This window comes from Chelmon rostratus, chromosome 8 (genome assembly GCF_017976325.1).
Source record: "Chelmon rostratus isolate fCheRos1 chromosome 8, fCheRos1.pri, whole genome shotgun sequence".
Lineage (NCBI taxonomy): Eukaryota > Metazoa > Chordata > Actinopteri > Chaetodontiformes > Chaetodontidae > Chelmon > Chelmon rostratus.
In genome coordinates this window covers 16,371,472-16,392,788 of record NC_055665.1, presented here as the reverse complement: position 1 = coordinate 16,392,788, position 21,317 = coordinate 16,371,472, and the positions used below count along the sequence as shown (strand labels likewise).

At 43.5% G+C, this 21,317-nt stretch overlaps 1 protein-coding gene across 1 annotated transcript; it reads left to right on the top strand.

Moving 5' to 3' along the window:
• The first annotated feature begins 6,742 nt into the window (after nucleotides 1-6,742).
• tent5ba (terminal nucleotidyltransferase 5ba) lies at nucleotides 6,743-11,235 on the top strand. The gene is made up of 2 exons (XM_041943302.1): nucleotides 6,743-7,120; nucleotides 9,661-11,235. Exons 1-2 carry the CDS (start codon nucleotides 6,974-6,976, stop codon nucleotides 10,687-10,689), a joined length of 1,176 nt encoding a protein of 391 aa, XP_041799236.1. The 5' UTR covers nucleotides 6,743-6,973; the 3' UTR covers nucleotides 10,690-11,235.
• The last annotated feature ends 10,082 nt before the right edge of the window (nucleotides 11,236-21,317 follow it).

Here is a 21,317-nt window from a genome sequence, read left to right as displayed (position 1 = left end):
GCTGACATATTTTTTATTAGTCGCTCATTTGGAAAAAGCTTTTAACCCGACTGAGGCGTTGGATAAAAGCGGCTCTGCTGCCTTCAGAGGTCGAGCACTATCAGTTACATGAGTCAAGCTGCACTGGTATGATCATGACCTTAGCAGACGTGGTCTCTGAGGGTCCCGCTCCATATTTCTACTGTGCCTAACCCCAAAGTTTTCCAGTGAATTTACACAATTGCTCTCTGCTGTGCTGCACTCCGAATCGTCCCTCGGGTCGAGTCTTTCCTCTCAGCTACTGGATGGGGGTGAGGAGAAAGGATTTCTGGGAATGAAACCAGAGCTCGCTGCTAAATAGGGGTTCCCTCTCACTTCTGGTAAATGCTCCAGAGAGCAGAGAGAGCCAGTTCTCTTCCCTGCTTGCTTTTAATATGCAATGTCCACACCAGGCACATGTGTTGAGAAAATTACAGAACATGTTTATTTTATAAGCTTTTATGGTTGCGTTTGTTGACTCAGCGGCATCTGCACATTGTAGGCAGCTGTCATCTTGCCTCTCAGTCCCTGTAGCGGAGTTGGGAGTGTTTGATCAGTGGAGAGCAATGCCCATAGAGAACCATTCATCTATTAGCACCAAACCTGACAAGTGAAGCAAAGTGAGGTTTATTTTCTATTTGTGTAGCATTTGACAATGTGATTTGCAACAGGAACCCTAAATGTACTATCAGGACGGGTGTGGGGCCCTTGCATAACATGATTTAAGCTCCGGTTAAGGAAGCTATCCAAGTTAGGACGTCTCAGACATACAGAAGGAGGCGGCGGTGTTTCATTACAGAGGCTATACATTCCTCTCTTCTACACGGGCTCCTCTGCAAGCAGCAATAAGTCACATGTGAGATATCCATGTGCTTAAAAGGACAAGAAAGACTAAATATTTCCTATATAATAGGAAGAAATATGTGGACAACTCCCTCAGTTCTATATCACATAAGATGGGAATTTATTGAGGAAATAACACAACCTCTGTTTGACTTATATGTTCTCTTGCTATAATGTGTTTGACGATCAACACGACTTCGGCATGAGTCAAAGTTTTTTTTTCCCCCTTTCCTCCCATTCATGGAGTAAAGTGAGCCAAGCCTTACGTAATAGGTAGCCTAACACTATATTTGACCGTTGAGCTTCAGAGCGCTTCAACTATGCAATAACCCCTCTTATCCAAAGATAAGAGGGGTTATGGCGCACCTTCAGTGCCTGTAGAAAATGGTTGGAAATTATGCCACAGCTCTCAAAACAAAACAGACCTCTTCCTATAACATAAAGCCATTTCCGAAATCATTGATGGGATCAGCTTTATGTCTTTCAGCCAGTTTTGACGTACTTGTAATCTTTTGGAAATACTTTATGATCACTAATCACACATCTAAAATCTGGTTTGGGTAATAACAACGTTTCTTCCTCACAATTTAGTATTCCCCCACTTGACTGTGTGTGGACAGAGTGGAGATGCATGATGCCACTTGAATCTACAGTGTGTTATGGTGTGTTTATTTTTTCCAGCGGCACACTGGTCTGCTCTGCCAAGCATTACTGTAATCAATCAAGCAGGCGCTCTGACGTCAGAAGCATGACTACTTGCGCAACCTTGCTCCACTGTCTCATAGATTTGTCGTCTGGAGCAATCCGGAAAAGTAAATTTACCTCTCTTATCATCCACTCTTACTATCAACGGTAGGCCCCCTTGTGCAGCCTGACTGGTCAACTCAACCTGGTTGAACAGACCGGTTATCTGCTGCCGTGGCAGACTGAGCCTGAAACTTTTTATTCATTCACAAAATGAAATTATATTTTCAAAATTAAACATGCAGCGTAATGTCATACATGCAATGCAATAGCAGCAGCTGCATCACTCTTTTAGCTGTGGTGGTACACGTGATCCACGCTCTAATAATAGCAAACACTTGGTCCTCTGGTGTAACATGTCTGAATGTGCTCAGTGGCAGATGAGATGAAGTCTTCTGGGGGGAAATAAGTCACTTAGATTGCAGGAGCCCTGACAGACTGGTAAGAAAAGAGCATCGCAACTCATCCTGTGCAACAGGCGGAGTGCTATTTGTCTTCACACAATTGATCATTGTGACACTTGTTGTTTGGCAACATTGATTTTCAGCCATGCTTTTACAACACACTGTGACGTCCAATCATGTCCCTGTGCTTGAGAGAAGCCTTGCATTGTTCCTCTTCCTGTCACTGCCCATCAGCCGAAGACAGATAGAGATATTCCACCAAAAAAAAAAACAAAACAAAACAACTGTCTTTAATCTGTCTTTGAGGACAAATGCAGAGACAAAAACAGATGTGTTCCAACAGATGATATTAAAGGGACAGTTCACCCCAAAATCACAAGTTTGTTACCTGTAGAGTTCTTTATCCATCTAGATTGTTTGTTGCTCACAGCTACCAACCGTATCACCGCTCAGGAAGAAGTGGGCACCCACTACTGAACAAGAGGCCTGTGCTCATGGTGGTGGTGGGGGCGATCAGTTATGAACTAATCTCCACGAGCTAGCTCTGTCAGACTAGGCTCCTTCTGTGTAGTAGTATGGTTGGCGGGTGTAGTTCGATAGAAAGAAAGCACTCACAACAAGGTCCGTAATTTTTTTGGTGCTTTGAGCAACACAAGCTGAGTGCCATCTAGTTCCTTCTTTTATGAAAGAAGGCAGACATCTCTACAAACAACTCACACCAAAACAATTCAGATAGATCAATTGCACCACAGGTGAGAGAGAAAATGGATTTTCAATTTTGGGGTGAACTGTCCCTTTAAGTCAACTCTGGACGCCAAAGCAGGACTCACACACATGGCTTGCAACAGTTCAAATGCAGTTTTATTGAAGAGATGGAGACTTGGAAAGTTGAGCTGGAGTACACGGTGGAGCGTGGCAGGCGGGGAGAGCTGAGCTGTTGGCTGGAGAGTGGGTTGGCGAGGTGCTGAGCGAGGCAGGCAGACGGAGATCACAGGGAGGAAGTGAACCCGAAGCGCAGGAAAACACGGGATTAATCAGAGTTACAAACAACACAAGGAATTACTAAACTGGAGCTTAAATTGGCCTTAAGTACCACTTTGGCAAACTGAACAATCTGAAGAAGAGTGGCGTGAAGAGCTGGGGGCATATATAATGCTTGGGCCTGATGAGTGGATTGGTTGCAGGTGTGCAGGTAGACTGGTGGCAGGAGGGAACGGAGAGCCATTCCCAGACAAACTCACACAAACAGACAGAGAGAACAAACAGGCAACCAGCAAGAAACACAAGGGAGGGACAAACAGCAGAAAGACTGGGAATGAGGGAGAGGCTTATGTAGGATTGTGACAATGATGCACTCACGACTACGAGATCGTTTCATAATGTTTGACCATGGTCAGGACTGGAACATACGCCTGTCTAATACATCATTTGTTTAAGGTGTGTTTAAATACTGGCTCTCGCCACACCTGCAAGACTCATAGTCTCAGTTGTCATGGCTGCGGCAGGATGTCAACTGAGAGATACATGGTGACAAAAGGTGAAATAAGGAATTACACATAAAGCAGTGAACACATCTCAGGAGCTTCTGTGTTAACTCTTTTCCTCCACTGCACGGATGTCATAACTGCACACCCGAGTGACTCCCTCTGACATGTGGCTGTGAGGGAACCTGAGAATGTCAAGTGGCCTGACATTTTATCTGCCATCATTGTTCTCTTTTTCCTCAAGTGTTTCACATTCAGGTAAAGGCTGGCTCTGCTCCCAGGATGCACAGCTGCCACATGCCGGGTTATTTATAGTCAGATGACGCAGATGCCTCACATCGGCACCTGGCAGGACCCTCAGCTGGAGACGCCTCTGTCCAGCTGCCCGACAACCGGGGATGCTGTTGCCAAGCAAACCAGGATTATGTTGACATCACAGGATTTGAAGTGATCTTCCGTGGAGACCAAATCCACGGTACGCCCATGACCCGTCCTCTCTAAGGCTTGCGAGACACTGCCAGCCTCCAGCTGTGTGCTGTAAACAACAGCGGAGAGGCGTGTGAATACACAGACGCATGTGTTTGAGGATGTGCGTGCCTGAGTGCGTAAGAGCGGATGTTTCCGTCTGTTTGTGCTTTATTGCTGCATCACTAAAAACCATCACAAGTCAATCATGAAATGAACTTTAGTCTCTTGTAAACATTTTATAGGTGCACTCACATGATGTTTGGACAGGTATGAACTGTCAGAGATTTCATATACTATTACATATTTTGGTCATTTTAAAAGAGGAAATTACTTAAGTTTTCACCTGTATTGCTCACAGGATAATTACACACTCGCAGAATCTTCTCACCACTGAAAATCTGCCATTATGTGTAATGTCTGCCATTGCGTGAGGTCCTTTTTAGTGCATTTAAACACATAAACACATAACACATAGACTGCATGCAGGACAAGATGACATGTGACGCTGTAAGAACTGATACAAAGGAAAGTGACAGATTTCAGAAATTCGGAGGCCTTGAGGACACTGAATGCATCCGACAGCAGCTAAATGAAGCTGAACATTGTTTAATTCAGGGCTCCTCTCACTATAATTATATTTCATGCCTCAGACGGAGCATTTCATACAGTATTAGACATAAAAGGTGACAAATATTCTGTTCAGGCCGCAGGAATGTCTCCGGACCAACACAAAAGAGATGAAAACACTCTGCAGATAAGGAGGCAGAGCGGAGAGAAGTGGCACTGGGCTTTGGGAAAATGGAAATGGAAAGCTTAAAGGGCATCACGGGTTATCGCAGCCTTTTCATAAGTCCCTGCACTATCATGAACAAATTAAATGGGTGTTTTTTCTTGTGGTTGCAGCCTTTCATTTTCCACTGGCTGAATACACAAACAACTCAAAGACAAAGCTGTCCGCTGTAAATGTCCATACCAAAAACGATAAGGACCTATAAAAATGTGTGATTAGCAAGAACATTTAACAGGTTTAATAGGTTGCTATCATAGTTTACATACTCAGCAGCTGACAAGCAGCTGTTGGACTTCCACAATCACGTGTATTTATTATCTTGGATATTTTCCGTTGTTTTGTTTTGGCACAATACATGTTTTTAAATGAGTTGGTGTGGATTATAGATTCAGATTGGTGAGGAAGACACTTCTGCTGCTTTCATCAAAATTCAGGTGAGCCAAGAAAGTGACTTTTTGACATGTTTTACCACATGAAAATACTAGCTTGGTTAGGCTAGTTATGCTAGTTGCGGAGATAACTGAAGATGATTTATCCAACTTTGGCTGTTTCCTGTCATTGAAACATCTATTTTGATGCTCTGATGTCTTAATTCAGTGTTTTATACCACATAGAAAAGGCAAAATCTGATCGCAATTGAGACAAAAGCACCAGATAACGTAGCGCTGCTAAAGGCTAACTAGCCTAGCGTAGCAGACGAGCAGAGGGCCTTACTGCCATCATCAAGTTTTTGTTTTTAAGCAACCTTTAAGTCACATATTTAAATGTACTTTAATTAAAGAGGTTATTTAAGTAGCTCATTAGTTCAACCAAAAAAGGCTTAAGAAGAAACTAGAGCAGATTTTGTTGTCACTGTTCACCATTTCTGTTTCCTTGATGCTAGTTGTGCCCTTTAAGTTGTTCAGTATATCTAAATGTGTTTTCTGTGTTAGGTCTGTGGCAGCGATTAACAATCAGCAGGTTTAAGTTAAGGTTTTACAATTTCCAAATGCCGAACAGTTTGGCTGTTTAAAACTTCAAAGCCTTTTTTCTCCACTTCACTGTTTCAGCTCTGTAAGGCTGTGAGGATCGAGACTGTTAAAGGACGGGCCTTTTCTATTTGCTCGGGTGTTTATGATGGGGTTTTATGAAGGGGGGGGGAATAGAAAAGGAACAACAGGTAAGTTGTGACAACAAATAGGACAGACAATGAGGCTTGAACAGCAGAAAAAACATACTTTACATGTCTTCTATACAAAATGTCACAAAAAGATGTCCATTTTCACATTGTTTGCCTTTGTTCTTGTGAATTGCCGCTTCATTTGGGTTGTTCAGGGCTCACATGATTCAAATGAGACTGAAAAACTGGAAAAAACAAAACACTTTTTGGTTGAACTGGTCACAGCTGGTACACAAGCACTGGAGATGACTGGTAGCGAGTTGACAGTGCTTTAGAGGTCACAAGCCCAGACGGCTGGGAGACGCGGACACAGAGATTTAGAGTAACTTGTGACTGGAAAATTAGTTTTCTAGAAAATCTTGCAAGGCCTCTTACTGTTTTTCTGCTACTCCGGAGTGCTTCTGGTCTCTGGGTTTTTACAGGTCTGTATGACTGTGATGATCATGAAGCTCTGAACATCATGGGAGGAGAAATGCAGCTTGTTTTTTTGCACAGCTGTAACCTGATCTCTGTCGTCAATCACTGTTATTTATCAGCTTCAGTCTGACACAAATACAATAATGAGTGCTTGTTCCGACTAATGCTGCAGCCGAGGCGATGCGGATCATAAGATCCTCAGATCATAAGGGCACAGGGAAAACCCTGCCAGCACGCAGGGTGCACCATGACAGGAGGAGAGGGAAGGAGGAGGCTGTTCCTGCAGACAGGGCGTCCATAATCAATGACCAAACACAGCAGCCAATCACAGCGCGCATGCTAATGAGGAGGCTTTAGGCTCTCTTATGAATCGGTTCTTTGCAGACTGACCGGATTTTAGCGGCGCACAGCGGAAGAAACGGCTGATCCCACTCTCACCTCCACACCTCTGACTCACATAACTTTTCCACACTCTTCACCTCGACATTACCAACCGGACCGGCTCACAGCTGACACTCACGGGAATATCTCACTTGCGTTACAGAGGAAGACACAGAGCTCAGCTGAGAGGAAGCGCTCATTCATATCCTGCAGATTGTTTTTTCTTTGCAATTTGGGGAGGGGGGGACTGAAAGTTGACATCGTCATGTCTTGCGGCGATCAGAGTCGGCGGTTCTGCGTGTTGTCCTGGGATCAGGTGCAGCGCTTGGACTCGATCCTGGGAGAGGCTGTCCCCATCCACGGCCGAGGAAACTTCCCCACTCTGTCCGTGCAACCCCGCCAGATCGTCCAGGTAGTGACCCGCACATATAATTACACAGAGCGAAGTCTGAGCGTGCTGATTTCTTTGTTAGAGTCGGTTATGAGTACATATTTATAGCCTGTGTATTTATATGCAGAAATAGGAAACTGAATATTACAGTTGGGTATGTAGTGAATTCAGTGAAACCTGTGCATCAGTTAGTTCCGGGAGAATTAAATATTAAAATGAAACTGTACTTTATTTGTCTGGAAAGCTCTCTGAGACCCCTGGTGGTCTCCCAGTTTGTGAGCCACTGACCAAACCAGGATAAAACTTAGGAGGGTTTGTCTGTCTTCCTTATTTCTGTGACACATCATACGTTTCCTAATTTTGGGGAAATCTTACATTTTGACTTGTTCTGATTTCTTCCCAGGACTGCTATGTATTCCTTTAGAGATTATTCACTCAGAAATATGTGCATGCACACCATGACTCCTCTTATGACTCTTTTCCTCTCGGCCAACAGGAAAGGGTAGTCTTAATTTGGGTTTGTCTGAGTGCACGTCATTTTCACACTCGGACAGCAGACTAGGAGAAGCATAGTGAGGGATATACTGCTGCTCCAACCCCTCTGGTTTGACTTAAAATGTATGAAACATACATACATTTCCAGCTTCTTATCCACTGCGGCTGGATCACATTTCACCTCTCATGTGGTGTCTCAATGTAAAGCCCATGACAGAATTTAAAAATGAGCATATAATCAAAGTCAAGTCAGATGATCAGTTGTGTAATCCTTTTTTTTTTTTTTTTTTGTTCCATTTCATTTACACATTGACATATTCAAGATGAGCTCAACAAGCCTGTGAATCCCTGAGCTTCATGGTTGCGGTCGTGGAAAGATGAATGCTCCATTGAGCGTGCAGGAGGCTTAAATACAGGTTTGAGCCCCAAATGTGGGGACTCTTGTTTCCCCTGGATTTGTGGAAACCCCATATAATTTTATTTAGCTAGAATCTGCCATCTGCCACATAGATGCATTTAGTGGTCGGCTGAACATTGATCAGCACTAAATCTCCTGTCACGACATGCCGAAACATGTATTTAATTGGTTTTGATGATGTAATTGTCCCTCTTGGGTTATACATTGGACGACTGAGAGTGGCAACCTTTGTCCTGCAGCATCATGAAGCTCTAGAGTCCAGATTTAAAGCTGTGACTGTGAGATAACAACATCCTCCTCTGAGTGAGCCTCTATATGACACAACTCCTTTCACTCCTTTCAGGGAGCAGGGGGTCTTAACCACTCACCTGTATTCAAGTATGCGCAGAAGGAGAGGTGTTAAGTGTCAGCCTGATCCTGAATTTGGCTCTGACTGCTCTGACATATCGGGACGACCACTCAAGGACAAAAAACCACAATATTCCAGCTTCTGATTGGAATTTGAACCCAATCAGCGCTGCTTTTTGAATGATAGCAGTGACATTACTGCCAAGTAATGCTATTATGATTTTATTGCTCTAGTATTCTTGTGCTAGAGCAACTCTTATTTGTTTGTCTCGAGCCTGACCCAGTGTGTATAAATAGAGCCGGCCTGTTATCTGATCACCATGGGAGAGAGAGTTAACAGATACTAATCTGACAGGTCAGAGCCAGTAGGGAGATTCAGGATTGTGTGCGAGTGTGTGACAACTAATTTGAACTGCAGGCTTTACTGTTTGAATGGTACGCGGCTATTATTTGCTCAGTGGAAACGCTTGTCTTATTTGTTGCAGTTACAGTCTGCTACATGCGTCAGCTTTAGCATTAAGCATGCCCGCTTTGTGTACACTGAACGAATATGACAAACTTCTCGAACGGCTTGCCAGATATAGCGAGGAGGCTGCAGCTAGTTGTTGATGTGTCATGAGTTTCCACTGAGAACTTTGATCTCTTCCAAATGTCTTGAGAACAGAACGTTTTTATGGCACAAATGGTCTATGGTTTCCCTCCAGGGGAAAGGCTGGTAGTGATGGTGGCATAACCCGTCCAGCTGTGGATCATCCTCTGCCAATGTGGCCGCACTGAGGCGAGACGCCTCCGTTTAAACATCTTACGGGTCACTGGGTCAGAGGAAGGGGAACGCTGCTGACCCTTAATGACCCGAGGTTGTGACTTTTAGCCTAAAGCAAGAGTTTTTTTTCTCTTTTGTTGTTGTTGTTGTTATTGGTGGACACACTGGTCCTGTTCTGCTGTTCACTCTCTCTCTCAGCCGCAGTTCAGGATTATAAATCTTATCACTGTCTGTGAAAAGATGAGACGAGGGAGATGGACCTGGGGCACAGACTAACCAGCTCTGCTGCTCTTTGTTTGGCCTCTTTAGGTTTCATTGAGAGTGAAGCTGATGGTGATGAAATGGACTTTTGTGAGCGGTGGTATTGATCCTGCCTTTACAAACTATTGATTTCCACTGGGCTCATGTGGAGAATATTTAGTTTCTTTCATCATTCCTGAAACTAAGAGAGCATCTTATTTTCATTTTTTTAACTCAAACCTGTGTGAATTCATGTATATCATTAACATGCTTTGTCTCTGTCTCTTCCCTGTCCAGGTGGTGCGGGCGAGACTGGAGGAGAGGGGTGTGTGTGTTAAGGATGTGAGGCTGAATGGCTCGGCTGCCAGCCATGTGCTCCATCAGGACACTGGACTGGGCTATAAGGACCTGGACCTGATCTTTGGCGTGTCGCTGAAAGATGATCAGGCCTTCCGTCTGGTGAAGGATGTCGTGCTGGACTGCCTCTTTGACTTCTTGCCAGCCGGGGTCTCTAAGGAGCGCATCACAGCACTAACCCTCAAAGAGGCCTATGTACAGAAACTGGTGAAAGTCTGTAATGACACGGACCGCTGGAGCCTCATCTCGCTGTCCAACAACACGGGCAAGAATGTGGAGCTAAAATTTGTGGACTCTTTACGGCGGCAGTTTGAATTCAGCGTGGACTCCTTCCAGATTTGCCTTGATTCTCTGCTCTTATTTGACCGCTGCTCAGAGACGCCCATGTCTGAGAGCTTTCACCCCACTGTGATCGGGGAGAGTGTGTACGGGGACTTCAAGGAGGCCATGGACCACCTCTGTCAGAGGACCATAGCTACGCGCAGCCCGGAAGAAATCAGAGGGGGCGGCTTGTTGAAGTACTGCCACCTGCTGGTGCGGGGGTTCAGACCCTCTTCGGAGGCGGACATGAAGCAGATGCAGCGCTACATGTGCTCACGCTTCTTCATTGACTTCTCTGACATAGGAGAGCAGCAGAGGAAACTGGAGGCCTACCTGCAAAACCACTTTGCTGGGATGGAGCACAAACGGTACGAGTGCCTGATGACTCTGCACCAAGTAGTGAACGAGAGCACCGTGTGTCTGATGGGCCACGAGCGGCGCCAGACGCTCAGCCTCATCTCCATGCTGGCGCTGAAGGTGCTGGCTGAACAGAACGCCATCCCCACTGTGACGAACGTCACGTGTTACTACCAGCCAGCTCCGTACGTGCAAGACATCAACTTCAGTAATTACTATATCGCACATGTGCAGCCGCCGCAAGTTTCACCGTGCGCTAATTCATATCAGACGTGGCTGCCCTGTAGCTGAACCGGCTGTGAGAAGGGCAGAGGTGGACTCATCTCCATCACTCTGTAGCTTTCAACGGAAGTGGACTGAAAACACAAAAAAAAGAAAAAAAAAAAAGAAACTCATGTTTGCCAAATGTGACTTGACTTAAACAATCCTGTACTGCTGTACATCTGATTGAGCCGACACGTAAAATTTTCTCACTTGTTTTGTCTTGCAAAACATCTGTAAGATTGCTGGTCATTTCTGAGATGTAGCGATAATACCTTGTTTAAGTATTAAAGAAAAGTCTCTGTGAAGCTTTATATATGTCCAAAAAAAAAAAGAAGCATTTTTGAGAAAGCAGACTTTGAAGCTGGAGCTATTTTCATACTCTGGCTTTATTTTTTTAAAATTACATACCGGACCAAAGATGTATTTGTTGTTCAGAAAGGGAATGTTGTTATGATTCCAAGTGCCTAAAATGAACCATGAAATGTTCTAAAAACATCTGTAAAGTGAGAGCTGTGCATTCAGTGTTTTCTAGATTATTTCGTCTCTCTTTTCAGGAACAGAAGCATTCATTTTTGTGAGATTAAAAAAAGGAAAAAAACTACCGTTTTTTTGTATCGTGGTTATTTTATTTTAACCTTGGCCTATAATGATTGTTGACATTTTAATCTTCGGTTTTAAGGGCTGCAGTTAGTTTAAAGTGGTCATTACCTGAGACTTCTTAGCCATTCACACAGTCAGGTTGTATATTCTCACATGGCCATCATAAACAGCAGGTTTTCATTGACCTTGGGATTTGTTATGGCTCAGACTTTTGTACTATTTTGCCATGGATGCATGCGATAGATGGGAGGTTGTTTGTCTATACTTGATAAGCCATTGAAATGCATATACTGTCGTCTGGAGTGAGTTGCATTTGTTAAACCAAGGCCGGGGATCCATTACAATCTGAGGACATGAACTATAAGGAGGCTTTTCTAAAGCACAATGGCTTCTCTCTCCTCAGTGATACCAAAGCTTTTTAACAAAGGCTGGCCTGTTCTCCCACCCATGTTACCACTGGAAACCCAGCCCTGTTTGCTTGACTGATACCATATCCGCGTCATTTTGTCTGAGTCAGAATCAAAAATCTTAACAAGCATACTGCAGCTAGAAAAGTTTGTCAAAAGGCAGAGATGGTGGAAACGACACAGCTCATATAGATTATTAGCTTTGGATCGTCACAAGTCTTGCGAGTCAAGTTTGGGCCAATATTTACGTCCACTGTGCAAGCTGAGAACAAAAGCCTCGGCTGAATCAGAGTGTCTGGACTTCAATGCTCTTGTAGACTCGCAGGCTTTGCATTCACAGGAAGCCTGAGAGTGTTGAGGGCTGTCCAAAGCCGCAATTCATCCGCTCCACAAGGGGCCTCAAGTGGACTTTCTGCAGACTTCCAGTGAGCCCGCTTGGGGTGCAGACTTCATGATGTGATGACGGTGAACCCATCACAGTACGGGGCTCAGTCCAGAGGGTGGACATTTGGATTCAGGCTTTATTTTGCCATATGTGCATCACACCCATTCATTAATTCTCCACATGAAACTCTAACTGAATTTTTAAGTCAGGCGTTGGAAGGCCGCATTAGAGATGCGGTATAATTGAAGACTATATATACGCAGCCTTATCTTTGCATAAATCTGTTAAATGCAGGGTTACTGGTGGTGGTCACAGTGTCAGTTTACTGGGAGCAGGCAGAGTAGTGGAGCCAGTATAAAGTAACGTAAGCCTGTTGATGTTTCCATTTGCACTTCATCATATTCTCTTGCACACATGGTCGAATTAACCTGTTAGGGGAACCCGGGGAAGACTTGCTGTTGGCCCCTTCCTGACTCCCCATCCTCTGCAATATGTATGTGCCCTCTCATCGCCAAGTTACCATTAAGTCCAGTTCAACCAGCTCCCTATGCTGGAAAGTTGCTTCTTTATGTTAAGCTAAAAACTGCATTTTCACCCTGTTCTACAGGACAGGGGTACAACATTTAGCTAATAATGAAGGACCCTCTGGAGCTGTTCTGCATTGTTGCATATCTTATCAATTTAGCAATTAAAGGGGCACTCCATCAATTTTACATATGAAGATTAGTTGACTTGCCACGGGGAGTATTACACGGCCTGTGCTAAAATCAAGTGACAAGCAGTGAAGCTGAGGCTTTTGGAACAACTCGGCCTCTGCTTGCACAAAAGCACATAAGGTTTAAGCATCTCTCTCAGCTACAACGTTAGTCAGTGCTTGAGGATGGTTCAGGGGCTTCTTTACAACAGAGCAACTGCTCAAGTAGAGATGATGCAGTCCTCTTCTATATATGGAAGTCTTTGAGTGTAATTAGTAGCAGATGGATTGGATAGTTCATTGGTGCCAACGTGAAACCTTTTCAGATAGTGATAAACTACATGATGCCACATACGTGTTCAGGGTCAGGACCTCTGCATGCTGCTTGTTGCAGCCATTTTTACCAATTAACTAAATGACAGCACGTATCCTGATGAGCTTTTCCAACTTAGCTGCCTCCACTGAGACAAAGTGTTTCTGGAAACTTTCAGTGCTGAACTATGATCCATTACCCCTTACTCATTGTCTTCTCAGGCGGTTATCCCTGAACATGATTATCCTTTCTTCTGCTACATAAATTAACACCATGTTGCTTCAACAAAAGCTAAAAAGTGTTTGGAGAACACTGAGATGTTATGAGCTGAAGGGTTATTTTGGACACACTTAAGCAGTAAACATGCTGGAAATGTTCTCTAGCTGGTTCAAGGCCTCTTCCGATAGAGCCGTTTTTAATCTAACATCCTGGTAATCCGTCATGATCTCTGGCTCTGCTTGTTTTGGCACAACGTTGAAGTGTTTTGTGCTGATGGTAAACTGTTCCTTTTGTGCTGTGTGTGTGCGTTTTCCAAGCAGCCGTGAGCGTTTGGCAGAAGGTACAGAGACCATCCCAGGGTGTGTTCTCATAGCTTTCTCATAATGTTTGCCTATAAATTGGGCGGAAGCATAACATGGTCATTAGGTCAATATTTATTCTTAGGACTGGTGCACATAAGACAGGCAAGATGGCTTCACTGTCATCGGCCTCCCGCTGGAACCTTGACTTATTGCGCTTATCACATCAAAAAACATCCGGCTAAATAAAGAAATGCTACACTTCACTGCTGATGGATTGAGCAGAAAAACAAAGTAGTAGCTTGATAACGATTTTTCATCAAGTACCATGTCTAGATGTCAGAGGCAGATTTTATCCCGGGGATAATAGTGTGAGATTTCTGAGACATTTAATTTGGGCTTTAATTTGGAGAGCATGTGTGTGGGCTGAGGTTCTGTGCACACGTCTCTGTGAAAGGAGGGTGATGACAGGACTGAGACACAGTAATGACAGAGATTTCACAATTTCTTGCCACAACACAAATCAAACTCACCCTGGTCTGGTATCTGTGCTATTACCTCTCCTGAAAAAGGGTTTATTCACCCAAGGGAGCGATTATAATGTCCCACTTACCCATTATCCATGGGGAGTTTCTCACTCTGTGCCTTACTTTCTCTCCATGCTCACTCCCCCCGGTGCGAGGCGAACTTTTAAGACTCAGTCGGGATCACACTGTCCTGAGTCAGGAAATGGAGATGTTTTAAATTAAGCTGTACTTGGGGAGCACATGACTCTGTGGATGTGACATCATCCTGAGGGTGCAAAGGGGAAACACATGTTTTAGTTGAACTGCATGATTGGAGCAAGCTGACAGCGCAGCTTCAGCTGGAGGAGATGTGTGGATCGTCGTCCGTGCGTTGCTGTGACGACGGGGCACGGCTCTGAGAAACGTCCACAAGTTCATCACAAGTTCTTCATGAGAGGGAACACTCGGAACGGCTGTGGCATAGCTATCCCCTGGTGTGCTATAAAGACGAAGCCCATGCTTTAAAATAAGCAGTTTTGAATAATAGCACTGTAAGTCATGAGGTGCTGTTGTCGGGTGAAATCCCCATATCTCCAAAATGTTTTTGGAATTTCTGACGTACAATTGGTTTCGCAGGGATTATGAGCGTAAGACGTTGGAAAAAAAAAATCTTATCTCACAGAAAAGATTGAACTCTTTTAGAAATTTATCTGAAAACATGAAACCTTGGGAGATGCAAGGTTTTCCCTGGAAAGTAATGAAAACATGAAAATCTGGACAGCAACAAGGTAATAAATTCTTTTTGGACTGGATGTACTAAAGCTTTCTTCCACAGAGTAAAGGGACAGACAGTCCATGGAACAGATCTGGTTTGTTTCGCTGGTGAACAACCCCCCCAAACAATATAGCCTTTTTACATGTACACCAACCAGTGGTGAAATGATTCAAGTATTGTACTTAGCTGCAGTTTTGTACCTAACTTGGATTTCCATGTTATGTAATTTTATACTTCTACTTCACATCATTTTAAAGGGAGCACTGAACTTTTCACTCTGCTACATATGTCTGAAAGCTATACTACACTTCCTCGTTACTCTGCAGATTAAATGCACTGCACACTCACACAGGTGTTTTCACTCTGGCTGACTAGCCCTCTAGTCGGATGTAAGCTGGGTGGAGCTACGCTGGCTTTTACATGATGTCACCAAACTCTATGTAGTGATACGACTGAAAACAAGGGAAGTTGTCCTGCTCCAACAGGTGCAACAGAAGATGAACTATGAAACAGTAAAATAACTAGAAAATAATGTTTAGTTGTGACAACGTATTTGGTATACTGTGACACTGCTATGTTGTACTTTTACTGAAGCATCTGAATATTTGCTTCACCACTGATCTCTTAAAGAATTGTTCACTTTAATAATGTTACAGCACATATATTGCAGTAAAACCACAGCTTGTCATTTTTGCATTTCTAATTTAAGCTTTAGAAGTGTTTGTTGTCACATTTCAGAACTTAAGAGAGAGCCTGACCAGCTTTTCCACTGATTCCACTACTATGTTAAAATAATCTAAAATAAGATATGATAATCGAGTACTGGCTCTAGCTTCATTTTTAGCTGGTATCAATCTTCTTAAACTTTAACGGACTTCCTGTGTAAATGAGATGCAAATGGGCAATAAATGATCATGTAAAAAAGATGTCTGTTTTTCTTCTTTCAAGATAAGATGAAACATTATTAATCTCTGTAGAAAACCCCAAACAGCAGACTTAGATGTGAGCAATGAGCAGGATTGAGATGCAGCTGGACCCTGGTTTGACTGTGAATCACCGGACCAATGTGTGTGTGTGTTCATGTTCGTGTGTCTGCTCATTTAGAAAATGATGTCAGGGTGACTGGATGGAACACACCAGAAAATGCCAATGCAGAGTATAGATAGGACAGTCTCTACTGGGGCGGTGGGAGGCAGAGGGTGGGGGTGGTGGATGTGGACGGGGAGCGTGGGGGGGGGGGGGGGGGGGGTCCAAACTGCTGCCGGAGAGGCAAAATAAAGTGTGAGAGGCGCTTGCACACACGGGGGGAGCCAGCACTGAGCATTCCTGGCATTACAGCCCGCTGACAAACAATCCTAACTTTATCCAGTGAGCCGGCCAACTGAATGGCTGCAGTGTGTAGAGTTTACCCACTGAGGGGGGCAGTGCCCGGCCCGGTCCTCCACTCTGTCCCCGTCCAAACACTCATGTCTGAGGTGGAACTGTCAACTCAGTCTCTTGTAATCTTTAGTGTTTGGAAGTATTTCAAGTAAGTTTTTCTATTTTCATTTGATTGTTATTCTCATTATAACAGTACCAGATGGGCTTTTCTCGGCCCTAAGATTTATACACCAAAACATGTTCATAAATTCTACCAGATACACGAGCACACATGTCTGCTTGTATTAATGAAAACAGTTCTGTCAGCTGGGATTAAAAAGATTTGAAAGCTCAAAATAACATCCGCCTCATTCAGCTATAAAAGAGATTTTATGGGAACACAACAGTTCAACACCCTCCGCTCTGTGGCAAAGATCAAACTATTGTCTGTTATTTTAGCATCATACACCCACAGACACACATGTATAAACTTTACACTTCAACCATGCACATAATTCATATTGTCGTCTCATGTGAGGACAAAAGTAATGTAGTGGAGATTAAAAGTTCAGAAACAGCAGCGGACAAAAACAAGCGCAGCACACGGCCTGCTGGAAGCTGTCCTGGAGCTTTCGATCATTGCTCATGGTCTTCTCCAGCAGATGGAGTTGCTCATGGCATTGGCTGTTTTGCGACTGTCCGATCGTAGCTCAGCAACCGTAGTGGTATTCATGGGGCTGTAGCAAAAGAGATACTCAGCATTTGTTTGGAGGGTGGGGTATATTTTCAGCCTTTTTATGAAAGCACAAGAGCAGAGTTGTATGAAGTGTGTTTATCAGCTGCGGCTGTTAGCGTGTTATAGCTAACTAGCTTACTGCCCACTGTAGTAACCTTGAACTACATGGCAAAGGGCGCAATTAGCTAACTTCAGTATGGGGTAACAGTTTATGTTACAAAGATACCTGTTTAAGACTGGGACATCCAAAATTCTAGTATTTCAGAGAAGTGACAGCAGCCTTTTCAGCGTTATAGATTGTGTTCTGCGTTGCTTACTCCTCATCCTCACAGTCTTTTCTCTTGTAAAAGTGAAGTATGCTGTTTGAAAATGCAAACATTAAGGGGTGTATCTAATCAGTGTGTTGCTTTGGCGTATTCCAGCTGTTTAGCTGAAAAACTACATGTCGACGATGGCTAAAACCAAGAAGTCAAATGTAAATTGTTCTGCTTAACTTTTTAAGGACTTCTTGTCTATGCTGTCTTCAAAGATGAGACTGAAAGTTTCTCAATTTTCTGTTTCCAAGGTCAAGAATGAACTTTTAATGTTTTTAGTCCTAACGGAAATGTGAACATATACAATTCCACGACAACTGGGCAAACTGTGATGGTCTGCTGAGGGAGATCATGTGAGAAGATAAAAAGCTCGAGAACTACCACGATGAACCTTGTGGTGAGACTGTTTGTCTCAAGAGCAATACAGGGTTTCCCTTCCAGGATATAGTATCCTGGAAAGTGACCCGAAGTGTGCTTCAGAAGTGAGCTAGAGTGAGGGTTCTTTGGATCCTTTCTCATCGGTTGGCAGTCATGTGGAGCCCATCACCAAGGCCCCTTTCACTGATGTCCCCCTTCCTGAATTCCTGGAACGCGACAGGAAGTGTAATGTTGAGAGAAGGACTTGGTTGTGCTCTTCATCAGCACTGGTGTAGCGAGGACTGTTGAAAATCTCCATGTGGGGTTATGAAGAGGTGGGTGATGCCGATGAGTCATGCACGAGGACCTGGGTCCAATCTGATGTGGGTTTGTTTACTCAGGGCCCAGTAAAAGTCATTGTTCCACATTTCAAGTTTTCCACATGTCTCAGAGCTGCTCTTCGCCCCCGCTGCCACTGCTGTCCGCTGGCTGCTCAACCCCCCACAATCTGCCTCCCGCTGCGAGTGACTGGGGTTATTGGCTACCAGTTCACTGAGCACATCAACTCAATCTGGTTATAATAACTTCATGGCTTTGTGTTGATATTAATCTGAGCTAAATCATTAAACGCTCCATGTCTTGATGTCGCTCCAAGGTCATTGGAGAAGTTTTGAGAATGGCAATTTCCCCACTCAAAACCAACATTTCTGTCAAACTGCATTTCTCCTCTGTCTGAAACTGAGATCAGATGGAAAACGAGGCCTCATCAAAACACATAAATCTTATGTGTTTTGAAGAGGCCTCGTTTTCCATCTGATCTCAGTTTCAGACAGTGGAGTTCTCCTCTGTCTGAAACTGAGATCAGAGGGAAAACTAGAAAATTTTTCAAGACATTTTGAGTGTGCCTGTCGCATGTCGCCGATACCAATGTTGCTGGAGACAAGCGATAACGTGGAGCGGCTATGTCGTCGAGGCTCGTGAGGCCATGCACTGTAGCCAATGGTCGAGCAAAGGCAGTTGTCGTGAACTGACATTGAGGCATTTATAATATCATCGCTTGCACACTATTGCTGCATGATTTTTCGCATTTGTGCTGGAAACAATGTGAGAGGAGTAACTCCATACGGAAGAAGAGTAAGTAGAAGAAAACAAGCATGACGAACAGTAATAGTGTGCCTGAGCTTCGCACATCAGGCACACTAATGAGGCCTCATCAAAACACATGAATCAGTGATTTGTTTTGCCAGTGTACATTTCACTTCTGAAACATATGCTTTTCGCTCCAAACCATGTGCCTCTGCAGCACGCATCAACAACAACCATCAGGGAACCGTCAGAACCCTCATGTGATCCTCAACAAGCACTTCACTTGCTTTTTTTTCTCCAGTGCAGTTATGAAATTCAAAGTCGCATGGCCTTCAGTGCTAGCAGACTTTGAAACTTTATTGTATACACTGCTGACAGAGCGCCTTTTGTGTGAGAATATCTTTTATTAAAATATAAAAATGCAACCATGTTCACTTCAGGCCATAAATCTCGTCACTGGCAGTGAACGTCAACAGAAGAATTGGTTCCAGGTGCATTTCAAGAATCACATAACTCACTTGAATCAAATTTGAAAATAAATAATAAGATAACTGAAACAAACCAAATGTTTAACCTTAGGGAACATATTTCTAAAGGCATACAAAAATAATCCCTGACATCTCGGGTCCCTAGCATGAACACAATGGATTTTCCAATTAATTACTCAAATGCATTTCCAAGCATTAAACCATACTTGTTAAACAGTCAGAGGGAATGAATTATGAGCACGTAATTGCAATGGTGTGTTCCAGCTGTTTTGTTGATAATTTTGACTCTTGTACTGTCAGTCAGTTTTTATAGTGAGATATAAAACTGAGCAGTTCCTTTTCTCATGAAATCATTTTGTCTGTCTACCAAGAGGTTTAAAGTTTATTGTTAAAAGACGTGGCGTAGGCAGGACGACCCCAGGAATGATAATAAAAAAAGCTTTTTTCCTTCATGTGATAGCCCCAGTAACTTAGTATTAACTGCTTTATTTCAAATAGCCAACTGAGGCGGTATTTTCTTATTAATAAAACGATTATATGTATTTAAGTTCTTCGGCACGGCGTGTTGACGTTGGTCAATCTGATGTATGCTTTGGCTGGTATATTTTCCAGTCACTGGTTTTATCCTGACCGGCTGGAAGCGCAGAACCAGAATGTGCGGATTTGGAACAACCAGCTCGATCTGCTTGTGTCAACCTACATAGGATACAAACCTCTACTTTTCCAGAGGATGGAATTATCATGTTTGGACATCTTACAGAAAGGATACAGAGCACACGAGGCTTCAGTGTGCTTTAGCCTAGTCAGCCTGTTTTTCTCCTGCCATGTTATTTCTCAAATGGTTGACTTGATTTTAATGAGAAAATGACAGAATAAGAATGAAGTTGTGGATTTTTGCCTGCCAGATGCTCTCTAACCTCTCCAACAGTGCCTACCTGCCCCTGTGTCCTGTGGCGTTCTCCAAGGCTCAATCTTAGGCCCAAATTTATTTGCATTACATATAATTTCTCCACATTAGGCCGATAACAAAAATAAAAACTTGTCTCTCTTTTGGATATCTGGAGTTTGGCTCACCCGCTTCTATTACATCAGGTCTTCAGTCAGTCAGTCATCCTTGTCTCTTGCAGCTATAGTTCAAAATGCAGTGGCATGACCCCTCACTCGTACCGAGATCAAACCACATCTACCCTATACTGGCCTCCCGTCAGTGGTTACAAGGAGCTCTGCATGAATTGGCACCAGTGTGCAGCTCCGATCTCAGTCGTCAACATTTCATTCTGGCAACTGGGCTGAACTGCATCACTTGATACCTGTCGTGGAAATGTTGATACGACACATATGAAAACGTACAGAATTAATTTATCCGTGGTTTGCAGAAACGTATAATGGCAACATTATATTCTGGCAACTGGGCTGGATGTACTTAGTCTATACTCTACTAGACCCCTCAGATCTCCTGATCAGTTATACCTCACCATTCCCCATTCCCTGTCAAAATCCAATGGTCTTATTGCTGCACCCAGACTGTGGAGCAGTTTATCCCTCACCCCTCATCTATTGCCACTTTTAAATCCCAACTGAACACGTAAGTACTAATTTAACTTTGGTTTTAATTTAGTCTGTAACAGTCATTTACCTGCTGATTTGTGTTTTAATTAAATTTGAAATTTCTCTTAAAGCATCTCTACACCTGTTTGTTTTTTTAAATGTGCTCTGTAAATGAACTTGACTTGGCTGCTTGAAACGCATACAAGAGAGCACAGCTTCACTTCTTCTTCATTTTCTTTACACCAAAGACTGCAACACCTGCTAACTTCAGACAGAGCTAAAGAGGACGATACAGCCCTGCTGAACGTATACTGTGGCGGCCGACTGTAACCTTTGGCATCCTCCCAAGTGATGTAACACAATAACCTGATTTCCAGGTCTACAGACACAGATACATTAATGATTTGATTGGATAACATTGCTTTTCCTCATCATCATAATCTTTTTGTTTTCCTACTGTTTGTCTATCTCCTGCTGAGGATAGAGACAGACGTCCTGCATGTCTGTTTTTTTCTCATAAATCAGGATGAGTACTCTCTTTAAGGCTGCTTAAAACAAGCTACCAATCA

Excerpts from the sequence above, each read along its gene's own strand:
- tent5ba (XM_041943302.1), top strand. The coding sequence starts at position 6,974 with ATGTCTTGCGGCGATCAGAGTCGGCGGTTCTGCGTGTTGTCCTGGGAT. Across the intron at positions 7,121-9,660 it reads AACCCCGCCAGATCGTCCAG|GTGGTGCGGGCGAGACTGGA; the intron begins GTAGTGACCCGC and ends TTCCCTGTCCAG.